Raw genomic sequence first — 18,808 nt, forward strand, 5'->3', positions numbered from 1 at the left:
TCTATTCTGTCTGTTATTAAGTCCCTTATCTAGGTACATTTTGTATAGCTCGTTAGTTGGAGTGCCGTCTATTCTTCTAAAATCTACCCCTGCTTTCAGTAGTGTAGTGAACATTTCTTTTCTTGTCACTCTATTCTGACGTCGAATCTGCTCGCTATTCATTCTTCTCTCTTGAGGAAATTTATGTTTTCTCCAATGTCCTAAGTCACTTAACTGTGAAATCTTGAACAAGTCACATGGCCTATTAATGGGTGGGAAAAATCTTCAAATCTAAATTGCTATTACAACTACTTACTTTTTAGTTGTTAAAAAAGAGCTCAAATTTAGTTCAGTGTTAATTTCAGTCCTTGGTGTAAACGGTTCAAAAAGCATATATGGAGAAATGATAAAAAGCCATTTATTATGGAGAGATAAACTGGTGTAATTGGATAGAGAGGTGGTCTTGAAACTGAAATTCAAATCTCCCCTCTGAGACATGTCACTGACCTTGTCCAGGTCACTTAATCTCTCAGTGCTCTAGACAACTCTAAGATAAGAAGTTGTAGATAAAGTGCTGACTTTGATTGAAAAGAGGCGTTTCCTCACATATGAGTTCTCTATATTTATGAAGTTATAAGTATAGTCCTTGTTTCTCTATTTAGAAAGAAACTAACACATATTCATTTTTGTTGCTGTTATTATTGAGTTTTCTGTACTGTCTGACTCTTCATGACCCAATTTGGGGTTTTCTTTGACATATAGATGCTGGAGTGATTTGCTATTTCCTTCTCCAGTTCATTTTACAAATGAGGAAATTGAGGCAAAGAGGGTTAGGTGACTTGCCCAGGGTCACATGCCTAGGAAGTGTCTGAGGCCAGATTTGAACTCAGGAAGATGGTCTTCCAGATTCCAGGCCTAGTACTATCCACTGTCCTACCTAGCTGCCCTTACATTTTGAGCCTAAAAAAATAGTTATCTTACCATAACTAACATACTCCATTGTAATAGAAACATAAACTTCTTTCAAAATTTCCAAGATCAATGGAGACTCTTTCTGCCCTCAACACCTGTAGCTTTTGCTTCTTCTTTAAAGGTTAAAATCCAAAATTGGGGATGGGGGTGGGGTAGGAGAAGGGACGAAGCAAACTTGTTGTAGCAGTGTCCTCATGGCAAATCAGCTATCCTGAGGTTATGGACCCACTGCTTATGTAATATGATAATAGATATTTCCATCTAGTATTTTCCTTGGGTAAAATATATTTGCAATATCTAAATAACTTAGTTACTTGTCAAATGTATATGTTCAAGAGTACTTATTGTATATACTGGCATGTATATCAGCTTCATTATAGTTTTGTTTTAAAATCCAAATGTCAGAGCTGGAAGAGACCTCAAAGACCATGTAATAATCCATCTTCTCAGAGTGGTCCATATGCACATGAACTGTTGGTATCAAAATCATGTTTCCTGTCCATAATTTCTACCATTACTTAGTTTTGTCTCTGCTCTCCACCACCTTCCTCCTCCCCTCACCCCATCCCAAAGTAGAATTTATTTAATCCCATTCCAAGTAATCATCCTCAAGTACTTGATGGTAGCTATCACATTTTCCCCCCACTCACATATCTTCTTTTTAGCTAAACATTTCCATCTCCTTCATCTATTCCTTATCTGGCATACTCTTTCTAGGCCCTCAGCTGTGCTTTTTTCTTCCTTTTGTATGGTCATCTGTTTATCCTTTGTGCTGTGTGTTACCCAGACCACATTTTATGAACTGATTGGATTTAGGGATTTTGGTTTTGCCCTTTTATCTTTCTGTTGTTGTTACTCAGTCATTTCAGTCACGTCTGACTCCATTTGGGGTTTTCTTGGCAAAGATAGTGGAGTGGTTTGCCATTTCCTTCTCCAAATCATTTCACAGATGAGGAACTTTGGCAACAGGGTTAGGCGACTCACCCAGGGTCATACAGCTACTAAGTGTCTAAGGCCATATTTGAACTCAGGAAGAGGAGTCTTCCTGACTTCAGTCCTGGCATTCTATCTACTGCACCACATTTTGTTATTATTTGGGTTTTATAAATTATATGACCAAGGATTGTTATAACTATTTTTCTGTATATTAAGAAATTTCGTTGGGAGTTTCAAGATCCCACCATTAGAAATGCATACAGTAGTGTATTATAAGAACATTAAAGCAAATATGCTTAGTTAGTCATTGGATTTTATTGGAAAAGTTATTCAACAGAGAATTCTCTCAAGGTGAAATTTATTTTATTCTCACAAGAATAACCAAACTAAATCCAAGTGCCAAATGAGCATTTGTATGTAACTTATGATTAAGACTAGGGACAAGTGGCAGCTAGGTAGCACAGTGAGTAGAGCACCAGCCCTGGAGTCAGGAGGACCTGAGTTCAAATTCGGCCTCAGACACTTGACACACTTACTAGCTGTGTGACCTTAGGCAAGTCTCTTAACCCCAATTGCCCTGCCTTGATCCCTCAAAAAAAAAACAAAACAACAAACTAGGGACAAAATCAATACTAGAAAAAATATGGTTTGCAAAGTCTTTTACACATATTAGCTCATCTTTTACTCACAACAATGCTAGGAAATAGGTACTGTTATTATCTTTCTTTTACAGATGAGGAAACTGAGGCAGCAGGTTAAGTGGTTGGCCCAGGGTCACACAGCTGGTAAATCAGGTCTTCCTGACCCCAGGTCCAGTGCTCTATCCACTGCACCACCTAGCTGATCTATGTGAGCCAGAATTTTTAATTGAAAAACTCTTTCATTGTAACAAAAGTAATTATTTTGGTTGAGCACTTATTTCTCCTCTCTTTATGGAAGCTCATTTCAGTTCAGCAAGCATTCATTAAGTCCCTACTATGTACAAGCGCAGATATAGGCAGTGAAGATACAAAAATAAAAAGAAAGCAATCCTTGCCCTCCAAGAATCTGCATTCCACTGGGGGCAATAAAACATGTGCCCAGATGAATAAATGCAATCCCAGTGCCTTAATGAGCACTTAAGGAATGATTGTGGACTGATTGAAGGAGGGAGAAATTATTAACTAACAAAATCAGAAAAGGCTCTATCCATGTTGGCCCTATTTTACCATGGTTTCTATCAATTTCATCTCCCAGTCCCTTTTTCCCTCTGGCAACCCTTAATGTTAGCAAACTCCCCTTCGTTCTAAATCTCTTTATTTTAGCCTCTCTTGAGGTTCATTTCATTGTCTGTTCCAGATTCTGGTTGTAGTCATCAGCTGTTTAGGCCATTCTCCCTCTTTTCTCAGGGAGTTTCATCTCCGCCCTAATGTCTGTGCAGTCTCCACTTTATCTTAGGCACTTCATTGTGCATAGTGACGTCTTCAAGAACTTCTGGCTTCCCACTTCATTAATCTTATCAACACCCAAGACCTATATTTTTATTCCACCTTGGTCACTAATAGGAATGGTCATTCCCTTAATCCCATATGTATAGATAGATATAAAATATCTATAATGCTGTTGAAAACAGCGGAACTGAACTCAGATTAATTACAATAAACAGCCTTGATTCTGGAAGACAGAAGGAAGACAAGCTAACGTGCCAGGCATTGTACTAAGCACATTTACAAGTGTTATCTCATTTGATCCTCACAACAACCCTGGGATATCGCTGCTATTAATATCCCCATTTCATAGCTAAGGAAACTGAGGTAGATAGAGATTAAGTGACTTGCCCAGGAATATACACTGAATAAGTTTCTGAGGCCAGATTTGAATTCAAATCTTTCTGACTCTAGGCCCAGTACTTTGTGTACTGCTCCTTAGCTTAGGGGAAACATGAAAGCTGTCTTCAGAGTTTAAAGGGTTCTCACATATAAGAGATATTAGATGTTTTCTGCTTGACTCTAAGGGGCAAGACCAGAAACAAAGCCCAGGTTTCATATCCACCCTAGCTTCTCATTCCCATTCCTATGGATGACATAATTTGATCCACCCCAGTTTTAAAAATAATAGGAGTTTCTATTACATAGTTATTATTTGACTGATAAATCAGATAATGTGTACAATGTCCCTGTAATCCCCCAGTTCAAAATTGCCTTTGCTGGTTGCTATTATCCTTCATGTATGATATCCCTTTGTTAGAATATAATCTAACTGAAAGCAGAGAGTGTCTTATTTTGGTATATGTATCCCCTCTGTTTAGCATAGTGCCCAAATTATAGTAAACACTTTAAAAATTTTTTTTAATATTTTATTTTTCCCCAATTACATATAAGAACAATTTTAACATACTTTTTTTCAAATTTTGAGTTCCAAATTCTCCTTTCCTTCCTTCCCTCCCTCTGAATTGAGAATGCCAGCAATTTGACATAGGTTATGCATGTATAGTCATACAAAACACATTTCCATGTAAGTCATGCCATGAAAGAAAACAGACAAAACTTCCCCCCAAGAAAAATAAAAAAAACAAAAAAAAAGTATGCTTCAATCTATATTCAGACTCCACCAGTCTTTCTTTGAAGATAGATAGCACCTTTCATCCCAAGTCCTTCAGAACTGTCTTGGACCATTGTATTGCTCAGAGTAACTAAGTTATTTGCAATTGATCTTCATACAATATTGCTGTTATTGTGTAATGTTCTCCCAGTTCTTGTCATTTCACTTTGCATCAGTTCATTTAAGTGGTAGTAGGCTTTAAGAGCTTTAAAACCTTGTTCGTTCATTTGTTTCCTTGTCAAATTTTATTTGCAGGTTCAGGAAGTGTTTCTCCAATCCATTCTGTTCTGGGATCCAGATCACAGACGCCATCTCCTGCTAATCTGAGTGCAGAACATATTGAACAGAAAGACCTGCAATTGGACGAGAAGCTCCAGCACTCTGTTTTGCAAACCCCAGATGATCTAGGCAATTATTTGGAAATTAGAAATTTTCCATTTTTCTTTTTCCCCTGCATTAGAATTAAGAGGCTGTTAGTAAAATAATGTTCTTTCATTTGAAGAACATATTTTATAGTTGTTGCAATGGTCTTGGAATCTTTAGGAAAGTTAAATTTTATCATAACACTTTTCTTGCTCTTTAAAAATGGCCTTGTCATTTATTTTAAACTGTGACTTAAAAAAAATTCCTGCTGATTTTTTTATTCCCTTCTTTATGCATATTAAATTATCCTTCTTTGGTATTTACTAATACAGGTAATAAATAATGTAGTACAGTTATTCTTACTAATACTTTGTGGTCATTTAGAAATATTTGATAGCTTTCCTTTATAAGCAGACTTTAGGAGAAGGTTGGCTTATTTACCTGGTTTTCAACGGAAAAGCTCAAAGTCATATTATTCCCCTTTGCTTGATTTTAATTCTTCATGTTATCAAATTTTACTCAAAGGTTTTATATTTCTAAGTGAATGTAGAAAGAAAGTAACTCACATTTGTAAGTGCTTTAATGCAGTATTCTCACAACTCCACTGTGAGGTAGGTATTGCACATCCAGTTTTTCCTAGTTTGCAGGTGAGGAAATGGAGACTCATAGAGGTTAAATGATTAGCCTATTAGCCACATAACTATTAAGTATCAGAGATTAGGGTCAAACCAGGTCTTTCCTAACTCCAGAGGAATGCAGCAATATAACAAAGTGGAATAATTTCTGACAGTCTTGGAAATTCTTATTGCTAAAAATCAGATAGGTAATTTTCAGAATATGTTAAATATGTACATAGAGTATCATCATCATCATGATAATAACTAGCATTACACAGCATTTACTATGTGCCAGGCACTGTGCTAAGCACTTTACAATTATTATCTCTCTTGATATCCACAAGAACCCTGGGAGGTGAATGCTATTATCCCCATTTTACAGATGAGGAAGTGTCAGAGGCTGCATTTGAGCTTAGGTCTACCTAATGCTAGGCCTAGCACTTTATCCACTGTACCACCTAGCTGCCCCTAATCATGACATTCATGGCAGTTGTGCTGTTGTCAACATGCCAGAATTGTTTTTGAGAATATATTGGATAATTCTGACAAAAGAAAAGATTGCAGCAAGTAATACAGAACTTGACCACTGTAGTCATGGAATATACCTGCTCTACTAAGAAAATAAAAGCAAACTTAATTCTTGTATTGGTCAGTCAGTTACTCTCAACATTTAATTAACTCTCAATTTTCTAGGACATAATTATCTTCTTCATGATCTCACTGTGCCTCTTGCTTCTCCTTTAAAAAAAATCTAGCCTTTGATTGCCACCCTATTCTTTAGCTTCACTTCAAATGGAGAGAAAAACTTAGATTATTTTATCTTTTCTTAGTTTTATAAAGTTGATGATGAGTCAACAGAATTGAAATCTATGGTTTTAGAGAACTGTAAGAGGCTAGTTTGTAGTTTTATCCAGAATCTTAACACTTTACCCTTTGTCTTTTCATTTTTAATTACAAAAAATGAGTTATTTGTCAGTTTTCTTTTAAGGATATTAAAGTGTGGTTCTGAGATTTGCCATGATCATTAGGAACTATTCCACTATTTAAATGTTTCTTCCAGTTCTGTGGTATATTTGCAGAATAGGTGTGCTTCAGTAGTGTGTCACAGCATCGAATCTGCTGTTTATTGTTTTTAATATTAATCTGGTGATATGACAATATAGGATCATTTTGAAGATTACCCCTGACTTCCTTAGTGGGGAAGAGGAGTACTCTTTAAAGATTTAAGTGATTCGAGAAAATACAAGGAAAAGGAGAGTCATACTTTGTTTGTAAGGGCATGCCCCTTAAGCCAGGTGGCAGGGCATCCTTCTGAGCATCCAATAACTATACAGCCCACAAAGAGTTAATTGTAGAAGTGTGCTGTATATAAAGATTTTAAAGGGAATATTCTTATTTTTTATCAATCTATTACTCATTATTGATGATAGTTTTATTTGAGTAATCAGTCCAGACATTTTAAATGTCATTTTAAATCAGTCCAGACATCAGTCCAGCATTTTAAAAAAAATTTACTTTTAACACAGGAAGAAAACAAAAAAAAAATAGAACTTAGTAGGGAAAATGTGTTGTATTGGAAATGAAAGAATTTACATCTTAGGAAAAATAAGAATAATTATATACTATGTGGTATGTAAAGGCCAGATTATAATTTTTCCAAGAGTATAAGGTTTTTTATTTTTCAAAAGTACAAGGTCAGTGATTTTTAAGTCATTGACCAACTTCCAACAAATAGAACAAGAGAACATTTGCTTAGTTTGTAAGCACCAGAAGTAGTTGTAGTTACATGTAAAGAAGAATAACTTTGACAGTAAAGACAGTTGTAGAATTCCCTTGTAAACACATTCAATCAAAATAAAAAAATGTTCAGGCCTGTTAAATAGTTTGGTTCAAAGATTCTACATGGTCTTTAACAATTAAAACTGCACTAAGATTTTTATGGACACCTTGCATATAGAAATGTATACTGGTTTTTACATTTTTTGCAGATTTTTCCAAGCTTAACTGTATCATAATTACCACTGATGCATTAACAACCCAATTATAGTACTAAAATTATACATTATTTTTCTTTTTAAATATTTTTTAAAAACTTAGCCAAAGAATGAGTATAATAGTAATAGCTAACATGCACACATATGGGTATGCATACATATATGTACCCATTTACATCTGTATATACACATTCATAAATATGTATCTGCACACACACACACACACACACACACACACAGCCATAAACACTATAGGCCAGACATTCTGCAGTGCTGTTTTTATGGTGAAACTGAGGCAAACAGAAGTTAAGTGATTTTCCCAGGGTCACATAAAGCTAATAAGTGTCTGAGGCTGCTTTTGAATTCATGTCTTCCTGATTCCCAGCCTAGTGCTTTATCTAGTTGCTACAATGAGTTGTAGTCATTTGGTGCTTTTAGACTTTTAGGTTAATTCTAGAATAGAGAGATCATTTAACCACATGTAAAGAGACTGATAGCCTAAGATTGTAGCTCATAGTTAATGGAAAAAAGTAAGAAATAATACATGAACTGTATAAACTGTTACTCATACAAATCTATTCTTAGATTATTTATGAAATTTTCATCATTTCTGAAAGTAGAAATTTATATACATTGTGCCACATCGTAGAAGAGGATTTGAGTATAATGTTTCATAAAACATCGAATAAGTTCCTTTTTCAGGTGATACTTTCAGTACTCAATAGAAATATTTCATTGATGAGTTAGTGGCCTGAATGAAGAATTTATCAGTATATCAGAATCCAGCTAATCACAATGATCATTGTTTCACTTATTTTGAAGATAGTTGACTTTTGTTGTCTTTGTTGTGTTTTTTCCTCTTGAAATTCACAGAAATTTTATTTACAGTATTGTTGTATTAACTTCTAGAAACAAGTGAGTTCCCATCTGAATGTTGCAGTGTGATGGCAGGAGGTACTCTCACAGGATGGCATGCAGATGTTGCTACTGTAATGTGGAGAAGAATGCTAGGCATTTTGGGAGATGTTAACACTATTATGGATCCTGAAATACATGCTCAAGTGTTTGATTACTTGTGTGAACTTTGGCAGAATTTAGCCAAGGTAAATGAGGGGAAAAGGGAAAGTGAGATAGAGTTTATCAGAGAGGAAAAAATAAAAGATGCTTTGCTTGTGAAATTAATAATGCACTACAGAATTGCAAAAAATTTATAGTTGTATTATTTACCTTTTTAAAAAATTACAGATTAGAGATAATCTTGGCATTTCAACTGATAATATGACCTCACCCCCTCCACCAGTTTTAATACCTCCTCTGAGAATCCTTACTCCTTGGCTTTTCAAGGTAAGTTAAGTTTTTACTTTTGAAATAAATAGCAGATCAATATTATAAGTCTCTCAACCTTATAAGTAGATATATTTATTTCACTGTTCTTTTTCTATAACATTTCTTTCTCTAGCTTGTTATTTTTGATGGTACTACCTATGCAATGTGGCCAAAACTATTTAGAAACTGGTATAAGTTAAAGCAATTAGAATTAAAGGCACTCATAAGATAGAAATATTTAGTTACAACTAAATAGGTAAATACTTTTACTCCCTTTTCCATTTTTCTTAGAAATTTAAAATTAACTTTTTAATTGTAGGCAACTATGTTGACTGATAAATATAAGCAAGGCAAGTTACATGCCTATAAACTTATTTGCAACACAATGAAAAGAAGACAAGATGTATCGCCAAATAGAGACTTTTTAACACACTTCTATAATATAATGCATTGCGGACTACTCCATGTTGATCAGGTAAATTTATGCTTTCTTAGAAATCCCATCCATTTACCTTTGATCCTTTATTCCCTTTACTTTTTTTATGAATTAATATTTCAGTTAGCTCTAGAGAGCTTCATTTTCATTCATTCATTTCACAGAAGTTTTATTTTTATTATTCAGTACCATACATATATTTAGTGGGCATTAAATATTAAAGGTTGATTACTTGTTCCTAAAAAAAGGAAAGAAAAATGCTTTTTGAACATTGCATATTCATCTACTGGTTCAACAATAAGCTCAAATTTAATTTTACAATAAATTCTAAAGTAAGTTAACTCAATATTGCTGGGCTGCAAGTAAAATTGCAGTTTGTGGTATATTTGCCCTATTATAAAATAACTAAATATAAATATAAATAACTAAATCAACCATAACAGCTAATTTTAGTGCCTACCTGAAGGTGTAATGAAGTAATTGCCAAGTTAAGAACTTCCCCTACATTTCTTATATGGGACCTCTTTGCAAAGACCTGAGATTTCTAAAGTAGCTAGCTTCCTTTGAGTTTCAGAACTTAAACTTATTACTTAGAATTGTACATGGAAGTAAATGGGACCAGGAAATGACTTTGTGCTTCACAGTCTTAGAGAAAGTAGTCTATTATATCATGTTCCCACTTCTAAATAGTCTTTTTGCTGTAGGGGTAGAATCATCCTGGATTATTTGAAATAATGATTTTGGGTCCTACTTTCCTCTAAGCATATAATATCAGGAATTGCTCATTTGGGCAAATTAAAATTAGCCTTGTTAAAGACTATTTAAATTCAGTTTTCATTCAGTTTTCCAAAGACCTAACTTAGTAAAACAAAGTACAGAAATTGTTTTTCTTTCTGTATTTCTCAGCTTATTTAGTTTTAAGCGTTAATGAGTAACTGAAAATAAATGTGTGTACGTATATATGTATGTATATGTAATACCACTTTCCTATTCTTCCTCCTAAGGATATTGTTAATACAATCATCAAGCACTGCTCCCCTCAGTTTTTTTCACTTGGTTTGCCTGGTGCCACAATGCTTATTATGGATTTTATTGTAGCAGCTGGTAGAGTAGCTTCTTCAGCATTTCTTAATGTAAGTATTCAGGTGATTTTTTTTTCTTTACAATTCAGTAGACTTTAACCAAACTTTAGCTATTTGGAACCCACAAATAAAAAGAGTTTCTATCACCTGAAGTTCACTAGAACTCAAAGTTTAGGTCACTTCCCTTCAGAATGAAAACTTAAGAAGCTCTTACTTTCAAAGAAAAATTGTACTTGATTAACAGACCAGTAAAGCATACATTTAAATAGTCTTTCAATACCGTGAGCACTAAAGTGCAAAAGGTGAAGGAAGCTGAAGTAAAGAGAGTAAGGTTAAAAGATGAGTATAGCTGGGAGGAAAAGGAAGGCAGGAAGCAGTGGTAAGACACAGAAAAAAGTATAAAGGTGTTCTAAATGAGAAAACAAAAGTTGAAGTGTAGAAGTAAGTTGAAATAGAAGTAAAATCCATTTAATATGTACAAAAGCTACATGTCATACATACTCTGTGCTTTATAAGACTATAAGGCAACCTATAATTATGACTTCTCTTCTCCCAAAATACAATCCATAGTGAAAAGCAAAGGAGAATTAAATGCCTATTTAGACCAGTTTTTATACCTTCTATGTCTACTATATTCTAAGCTTTTTATTAGTTTTGTGCCCTTGGGCAAATCACTTAATCTCTCGGCTTCAGTTTCCTCATGTATGAAATGAAAGGATCAAACTTTTTGACCTAAGATTCTTTATAATTCTGTCATCTGTCGTCCTAAAATCCTGTAATTCTATTTTTGGGTGAAGAACTGTGTGTCTGCCATGAACATTATGTTCAACATTGTAGAGTTGAGCAGGGAAAGCACTTTGTAAGCTTTTAACTGCTATATATATCATATATGCCAACTATGATATTATTATTATAAGAAATTAGTGCTTTTTACCTGGAATATATGATAATATTTTGATAACTTCATGATAAAATATTTTTATGATAAAAATATTTTGGTAACTTTATTTCCATATAATTGGTTTCATTTGTAATCATATATTTTATGCATTTAGAAGCATTATTTTGAAATGGGGTACTAGTAAAAACTTCATGAGTAGAATAAATTTGAAGTGGGCTTTAAAAATTGGGTAGGATTTCTGAATCCTGTGCCTGCTTTAGGGGGATTTTTAAGGTAGCAAAATTAGCATGAACAAAGATCCAAAACAAGAAAGAACCGGACATGTCTAGGAAGTGATGAGTAGTCCAGTTTGTCTACAATGTAAAGTATGTAACAAGAACTATTTGAATTAAGAATTGCAACTCTAGGTTGGGGCTAGATTGTGGATGGCCCTTAAATAGAAGGCTGGAGAGTTGAAACTTCAGTGAGTAAATCAATGGTGGTGAGCCCTGGAAGGCTTTCGCATAGGGGAATAAATTTAAATATTCCGTTATTAATATTATTCTAGTGTTTAAGATGGATGAACCATTACAAAATCTTTGAATTAGTTGTAACTTGAAGTGTGATGAGTGTATTCAGTGTGTAGTGGGTAAGGTCATACACATGGGTTTTACTTCATAAAAATAAATCTTATGAAACTATGGGAATAGAAAAAATTACCAAAGCAGACAGTTTAAAAAGTACAATTTTGGGGAATACTCATATTTCAGGTGTAGAAAGAATAAAAACAAGTTATTAGGAGAAGAAACAAGATAGTTTATTGCCCTCAAAACCAAAGGTTCAGAAAGGTTCAATGAGGGAATAATCAGTAGTGCCCATTGTCATAAAAAGACAAAGAACATGCAGCCAGAAGAAGTTGACAGAGTCAAAGAGGCTACATCAAAAGCCTCCAGGAAGAACATGAATTGGTCTCAGGCCATGGAAGAGCTCAAAAAGGATTTGGAAAACCAAGCAAGAGAAGTAGAGGAAAAATTGGGAAGAGAAAGGAGAGTAATGTGAGAAAACCATGAAAAACAAGTCAATGACTTGCTAAAGGAGACCCAAAAAAATACTGAAGAAAATAACACCTTAAAAAATAGACTAACACAAATGTCAAAAGAGCTCCAAAAGACTACTGAAGAAAATACTAACTTAAAAATTAAATTGGAGCAAGTAGAAGCTAGCGACTTTGCGCGAAATCAAGATATCATAAAATAGAACCAAAGGAATGAAAAAATGGAAGACAGTGTGAAATACCTCATTGGAAAAAGCACTGACCTGGAAAATAGATCCAGGAGAGATAAATGAAAAATTATTGGACTACCTGAAAGTCATGATCAAAAAAAGAGCCTAGATATCATCTTTCAAGAAATGATCAAGGAGAACTGCCCTGATATTCAAGAGCCAGAGGGTAAAATAGAAATTGAAAGAATCCACCAATCACCTCTTGAAAAAGATCCCAAAAAGAAAATTCCTAGGAATATTGTCACCTAATTCCAGAGTTCCCAGGTCAAGGAGAAAATACTGCAAGCAGCCAGAAAGAAACAGTTTGAACATAAGGTCTAGAAGTTTCTACATTAAGGGATTGAAGGGCTTGGAATATGATATTCTGGAGGTCAAAGGAGCTAGGATTAAAAACAAGAACCACCTACCCAGTAAAACTGAGTATAATGCTCCAAGGCAAAATATGGATTTTCAATAAAATAGAAGACTTTCAAGCTTTCTCAGTTAAAAGACCAGAGCTGAATAGAAAATTTGACTTTCAAACACAAGAATCAAGTGAAGCATGAAATGGTGAACAAGAAAGAGAAATCATAAGAGACTTACTAAAGTTGAACTGTTTTGTTTACATTCGTACATGGAAAAATAATGTGTGTAATTTATGAGACCTCAGTATTAGGGCAGCTGAAGGAAATATGCATGCACACACACACACACACACACACAGAGGGCACAGGGTGAGTTGAATATGAACGCATGATATATAAAAAAAATCAAATTAAGAGATGAGAGAGGAATGTATTGAGAGAGGGAGAAAGGGAGAGATAGAGTGGGGTACATTATCTCACATAAAAGTGGCAAGAAAAAGCAGTTCATTGGAAGGGAAGAGGGGGCAGGTGAGGGGGAATGAGTGAGTCTTGCTCTCATCAGATTTGACTTGAGGAGGGAATAACATACACACTCAATTGGGAATCTTACCCCACTGGAAAGAAGGGGTAAGGGGTTAAGAAAAGGCAGGGGGGATGATAGATGGGAGGGCAGATGGGGGAGGAGGTAATCAAAAGCAAACACTTGAAAAGGGACAGGGTCAAGGGAGAAAATTGAATAAAGGGGGACAGGATAGGAAGGAGAAAATATAGTTAGTCTTTCACAACATGAGTATTGTGGAAGGGTTTTGCATATTGATACACGTGTGGCCTATGTTGAAGTGCTTGGCTTCTTAGGAAGGGTGGGGGGGAAGAGGAGAGAGAATTTGGAACTCAAAGTTTTAAAAGAAGATGTTTTAAAAAAAAGTTGTTTTTGCATGCAGCTGGGAAATAAGATATACAGGGAATGGGGCACAGAAATCTATCTTGCCCTACAAGAAAGTAAGGGAAAAGGAGATTGGGGAGAGTGAGGTGACAGAAGGGAGGACAATCAGAATATATGCCATCTTGGAGTGGGGGGTAGGGTAGAAATGGGGAGAAAATTTGTAACTCAAAATCTTGTGAAAACCAAAAATATTAAATAATGAAATATTTAGAAAATTTAAAAAAAAAGACAAAATTAAGGACTGAAAAGTGTGTCATTGAATTTGGATATTAGGTTTTTACTACTGATGGTTTCAGGAACAAGATTGGGGATAGAAACTACAGTTTCAGGGGTTAAGTAGTTAGTGGATGGAAGTATACATATTGTGCTTTTTGGAAAAGTTTGGTAATGGACAAAAGCAGAGTGTAATTGTTTTAGGGTAGAGAAACTTGAGTTTGTTGGCAGTAAGAAAGGAGAAATTAAAAGATTCATGATAGAGGATAATTCATGTAGCAGAGTTGTAGAGGAGGAAATAGGATAAAAATCACAGGTAGAAGAGTTAGCCTCATCTTGAAGAGAGGATACCATTTTCTCTGAGGAGGAGGGAGATTATGGGAAAAGATAAATTGTGAAATAGAAGGGAGGTGAAGTGGGTGTACTTTTTACATCTTTAAAATAGGGAGCAAGGTTATCTACTGAGGGTGTGGAGGCCCAAGGAAAGTATAAAAATTTTAAAATAATTACTTTGGAAATTTTAAGCGAATGTGAGCAAGAGATACTGGGAAGTATGAAAGCTCATTTTTTCTTGGGTAACAGGAATTCGTAGTCATCTTAATGAGGTAAAATTTCCTAAAGTCTTCTAGGTCTAAGAAATTGGAGTAAAATAGATAGTTGGAATAACCCAGCAATGGAGACTTATAAAAATATAAGGAGCAGGAGAAAATCCAAGGGACAATGAATTCTGTGGTGCTAACTAGATCTTCTGTAAAGTGGCTGACCATGGTTCCAGGCTGGGATGGGGAAGTAAGTGAAACTAGAATTTCGATGGATGGGAGAATCATAAGAGTTGAAGGTCTGGAGGTTTTGATGAGGATAAGGAACAGTGACTGAGTGACAAATGATTGAGGTGACCAGTCATGATTTGGTGATTAGAAAAGGGATTTTAAGAATTTGATTATGAGGGCAAGGCTGCGTGAAAACAGTGTCTTACCTGAGTTCTGTCACAAATTCTGTCAGATGCCAAAAAGTAAATCTGAGCAGATTTGATAGAATTAGAAGCCACTAGTAGACTGAGTGTGGCAAATTTCAAGCTAGGGGAGTCCACAGGGTTGACAGGATGGATCAGTAGGCTAGGAGAGCGCCCTGTGTGCAGGTCTGCAGCAGACCACACCAAAGCGGGAGCAGCTGAGAAACTCAGCCAGCCATACAGGCTGGGAGAACTGTGGGTGTGCAAAACTGGTGGCGATCCCCAGGCCTCTCAGCCTAGGACGGGAGTCTGTTGGAACTACAGGAGACAGCAGTGCAGCAGCTAGGGCTGCGAGAACACATACTCCTGAGGCTTGCAGCCCACAGTCTAAAGGTTTGAAACTCGCCTTCTTGAACTTCTGGGAGCCATGATGACCAGGTAAAATGGCTCTCATCCCTCCCTTCCCCACCCAGATAATACAGCCTGGAGAGAAGCCCTGAAATAGAGGAGCCAGAAGTGGGGCTTCAGTAGTCAAAGAATGGGAGTTCCTGAGGCCCAGAGGATTGGAGGCAGCAAGGGTCCACTCCAGGAACCCAGAGGTGCCTTCTCACAGCCAGGGGAAGTGGCAGACACGAGCCCAGACACCGGCTGAGACCACCAGGCTGTAGCGCAGCCTTAAGGGAAGAAGAGACTTCGAGCAGCCAGACCACCCCTCCCCCACGCCTCAGGAAACAAGAGGCCACAACACTTAAAACCGCTAACTAGGCCCACAGTTCCCAGCACAAGAAACCTGGGACAGAGCCTCCTGAGCCCTAGAAGCAGAAATCCACTTTAAAGCCAGGGAAAAGTAAACCAACATGAAGAAGCACTCCAGAACACTGAGGACTATTGATCCTTTTTATGGAGACAGGGAAGATCAAAATACCAATTCAGACAAGGACAGCATTGACACTCTACCCACATGCAAAACCCCAAAAGGGAATGTGAACTGTTCTCAAGCCCAAAAAGCATTCCTGGAAGAACTCAAGGAGGATTTTAAAAACCAAATTAGAAAGGTAAAAGAAGAACTGGAAAAAAAAATCACTGAAGAGAACAAATCTTTAAAAAAAGTAAAATTGGCGAAATGGCTAAGGAGATTCAGAAACTAATTAAAGAGAATGATGCCCTGAAAAGTAAAATCAACCAAATGGAAAAGGAGTCTCAGAAGCAAAATGAAGATAATGATTCCTTAAAAATTAGAATTGAGCAAGTTGAAGCTGATTGCTCTATGAGGCATCAAGAACCAGTCAAACAAAATCTAAAGAATGAAAAAAAACAGAAGAAAACATGAAATATCTGATTGAAAAAACAACTGACCTGGAAAATAGATCCAGTAGAGACGGTCTAAGAATTATTGGTCTACCAGAAAGCCATGATGAAAAAACTAGCCTGGACAGTATCTTCCAAGAAATTCTCAAGTATAATGGCCCTGAGGTGCTAGAACTAGAGGATAAAATAGTCAGCGAAAGAATCCACTGTTCATCCCCTGAAAGAGATCCCAAATTGAAAACTCCAAGGAATATTATAGCCAAATTCCAGAATTATTAGGTCAAGGAGAAAATACTACAAGCAGCCAGAAAGAAACAATTCAAATATGGTGGAACTACAGTCAGGATCATGCGGGATCTTGCAGCTTCTACATTAAAAGACAGGAAAAATTGGAATATGATGTTCAGAAAGGCAAAGGAGCTTGGAGTACAACAAGTATCAACTACTCAGCAAAACTGAGCATAATTTTTCAGGTAAGGAGTTGGACATTCAATGAAATAAGGGAATTCCAGACCTTCCTAATGAAAAGGCCAGAGCTCAATGAAAAATTTGATCTTCAAATACAAAATTCAAGAGATACATAAAAAGGTAAACGGGGTAGAGATGGTTCTGGGAAAAGAGGTAAGGAGGAAGCAGAAAAGGGTAAATTATATCACATGAAGAGGCACAAAAACATAGTAAAGGGAAAGAAGGGAGGGAGAAGAGCAGTATTTGAGCTTTACTCTCATTGATTTGGTTCAAGAAGGGAATAACATACTCTGGTAAGTACAGAAATCATACTTGTCCTACAGGCAGTAGGAGGGGGAAAAAAAGGGGGAGGTGGTCAGAAGGGAGGGAAGAAGGAGCAAGGGGAACAGGGTAAGATAAGGGAGGGGAATCAATGGGGAGGGTAAATTGAGGAAGACTGCAGTCAAAAGCAAAACTCTTTTGAGGAGTGGAAGGCAAGAAGAAATAAAAGCATAAACGGGGTTGGGGAGGGAATAGGATGGAGAAAAGGACACATAGTAATCATAACTGTGAATGTGAATGAGATGAACTCTTCCATAAAACAGAGGCAGGTAGCAGAATGGAGTAAAAACCATAATCCTACAATATGTTGTTTACAAGAAACACTTTTGAAACAGAGGGATGCACACAGGGAAAAGGTAAAAGGCTAGAGTAGAATATACTGTGCTGCAGCTAAAAAAAAGCAGGGGTAGCAATTCTAATCTCCGACAAAGCAAAAGCAAAGATCTAATTAAAAGAGATAAGGAACGAAACTATATCTTGCTAAAAGGCACCATAGACAATGAAGCAATTTCATTACTTAACATATATGCACCAAGTGGTATAGCATGCACATTCTTAGAGGAGAAGTGAAGGGAGTTTCAGAAGAAATAGCAAAACTACACTAGTGGGGGACCTCAACCTCCCCTTCTCTGAACTTGATAAATCTCACCTCAAAATAAAAAAGAAAGAAGTTAAGCAGATGAATAGAATTTCACAAAAGGTAGATACGATAGACCTCTGGAGAAAACTGAATGGGTATAATAAGGAATATACCTTTTTTCTCAGTGGTAAATGGCACATACTCAAAAATTGACCATGTACTAGGTCATTAAAGCCTCACAATGCACTGCAGAAAGGCAGAAGTAGTCAAAGCATCCTTTTCAGATCATGATGCAATAAAAATTATTTGTAATAAAGAACCATGGAAAAATAAGCCAAAAATTAATTGAAAACTAAGTAATCCTAAAGAGTGAGTGGGCCAAAGAACAAAAAATAGAAACAATAACTTCATTCAAGAGAATGACAATAATGAGAGAACATACCAAAACATATGGGATGCAGCAAAAGCAGTTCTAAATGCTTACATGAATAAAATAGAGAAAAAGGAGACCAATGAATTGGGCATGCAACTGAAAAAGCTAGAAAAAGAACAAATTGAAAATCCCAATTAAATAACAAATTAGAAATAAAAAGGAGAGATTAATAAAATTGAAATCGAGAAAAACTATTGAATTAATAAATAAAACCAAGAGCTGGTTTTATGAAAAAACCAATAAAATTGATAAACCTTTGATCAGTTTGATTTAAAAAAGAAGAAAACTAAATTACTAGTATCAAAAATGAAAAGGGTGAATTCACCTCCAATGAAGAAGAAATTAAAACAATAATTAGGAATTATTTTGCCCAGTTGTATGACCATAAATTTGACAACCTTAGAGAAATGGATGAATATTTACCAAAATATAAATTGCCCAGGTTAACAGAAGAGGAAGTACAATGCCTAAATAACCCTGTGTCAGAAAAAGAAATTGAGCAAGTTATCAGTGAACACTCTAGGAAAAAATCTCTGGGGCTAGATGGTTTTACAAGTGAATTATATCAAACATTTAAATAACAATTAATTCTCATACTATATAGACTATTTGGGAAAATAGGTGAGGAAGGATTCCTACCAAATTCTTTTTATGACACAAATGTGGTACTAATACCCAAACCAGGAAGAGTCAAAACAGAGAAAGAAAATTATAGACTAATGTCCATAATGAATATTGATGCCAAAATTTTAAATAAAATATTAGCAAAAAGATTGCAGCAACTTATCACCAGAATA

At 35.7% G+C, this 18,808-nt stretch overlaps 1 protein-coding gene across 6 annotated transcripts in view; it reads left to right on the forward strand.

Moving 5' to 3' along the window:
- Positions 1-18,808, forward strand: part of RALGAPA1 (Ral GTPase activating protein catalytic subunit alpha 1) — a 339,477-nt gene that overhangs the window by 141,218 nt on the left and 179,451 nt on the right. For all 6 annotated transcript variants that reach the window (XM_036751008.1, XM_036751009.1, XM_036751011.1 and 3 more), the window contains 5 exons: positions 4,723-4,875; positions 8,351-8,544; positions 8,687-8,785; positions 9,087-9,242; positions 10,208-10,336. In XM_036751008.1, the coding sequence (XP_036606903.1) occupies positions 4,723-4,875; positions 8,351-8,544; positions 8,687-8,785; positions 9,087-9,242; positions 10,208-10,336 (731 nt within the window). The remainder of the gene's footprint in view (positions 1-4,722; positions 4,876-8,350; positions 8,545-8,686; positions 8,786-9,086; positions 9,243-10,207; positions 10,337-18,808) is intronic.

This window comes from Trichosurus vulpecula, chromosome 3, assembly GCF_011100635.1.
Source record: "Trichosurus vulpecula isolate mTriVul1 chromosome 3, mTriVul1.pri, whole genome shotgun sequence".
NCBI classification, from domain to species: Eukaryota; Metazoa; Chordata; class Mammalia; order Diprotodontia; family Phalangeridae; genus Trichosurus; species Trichosurus vulpecula.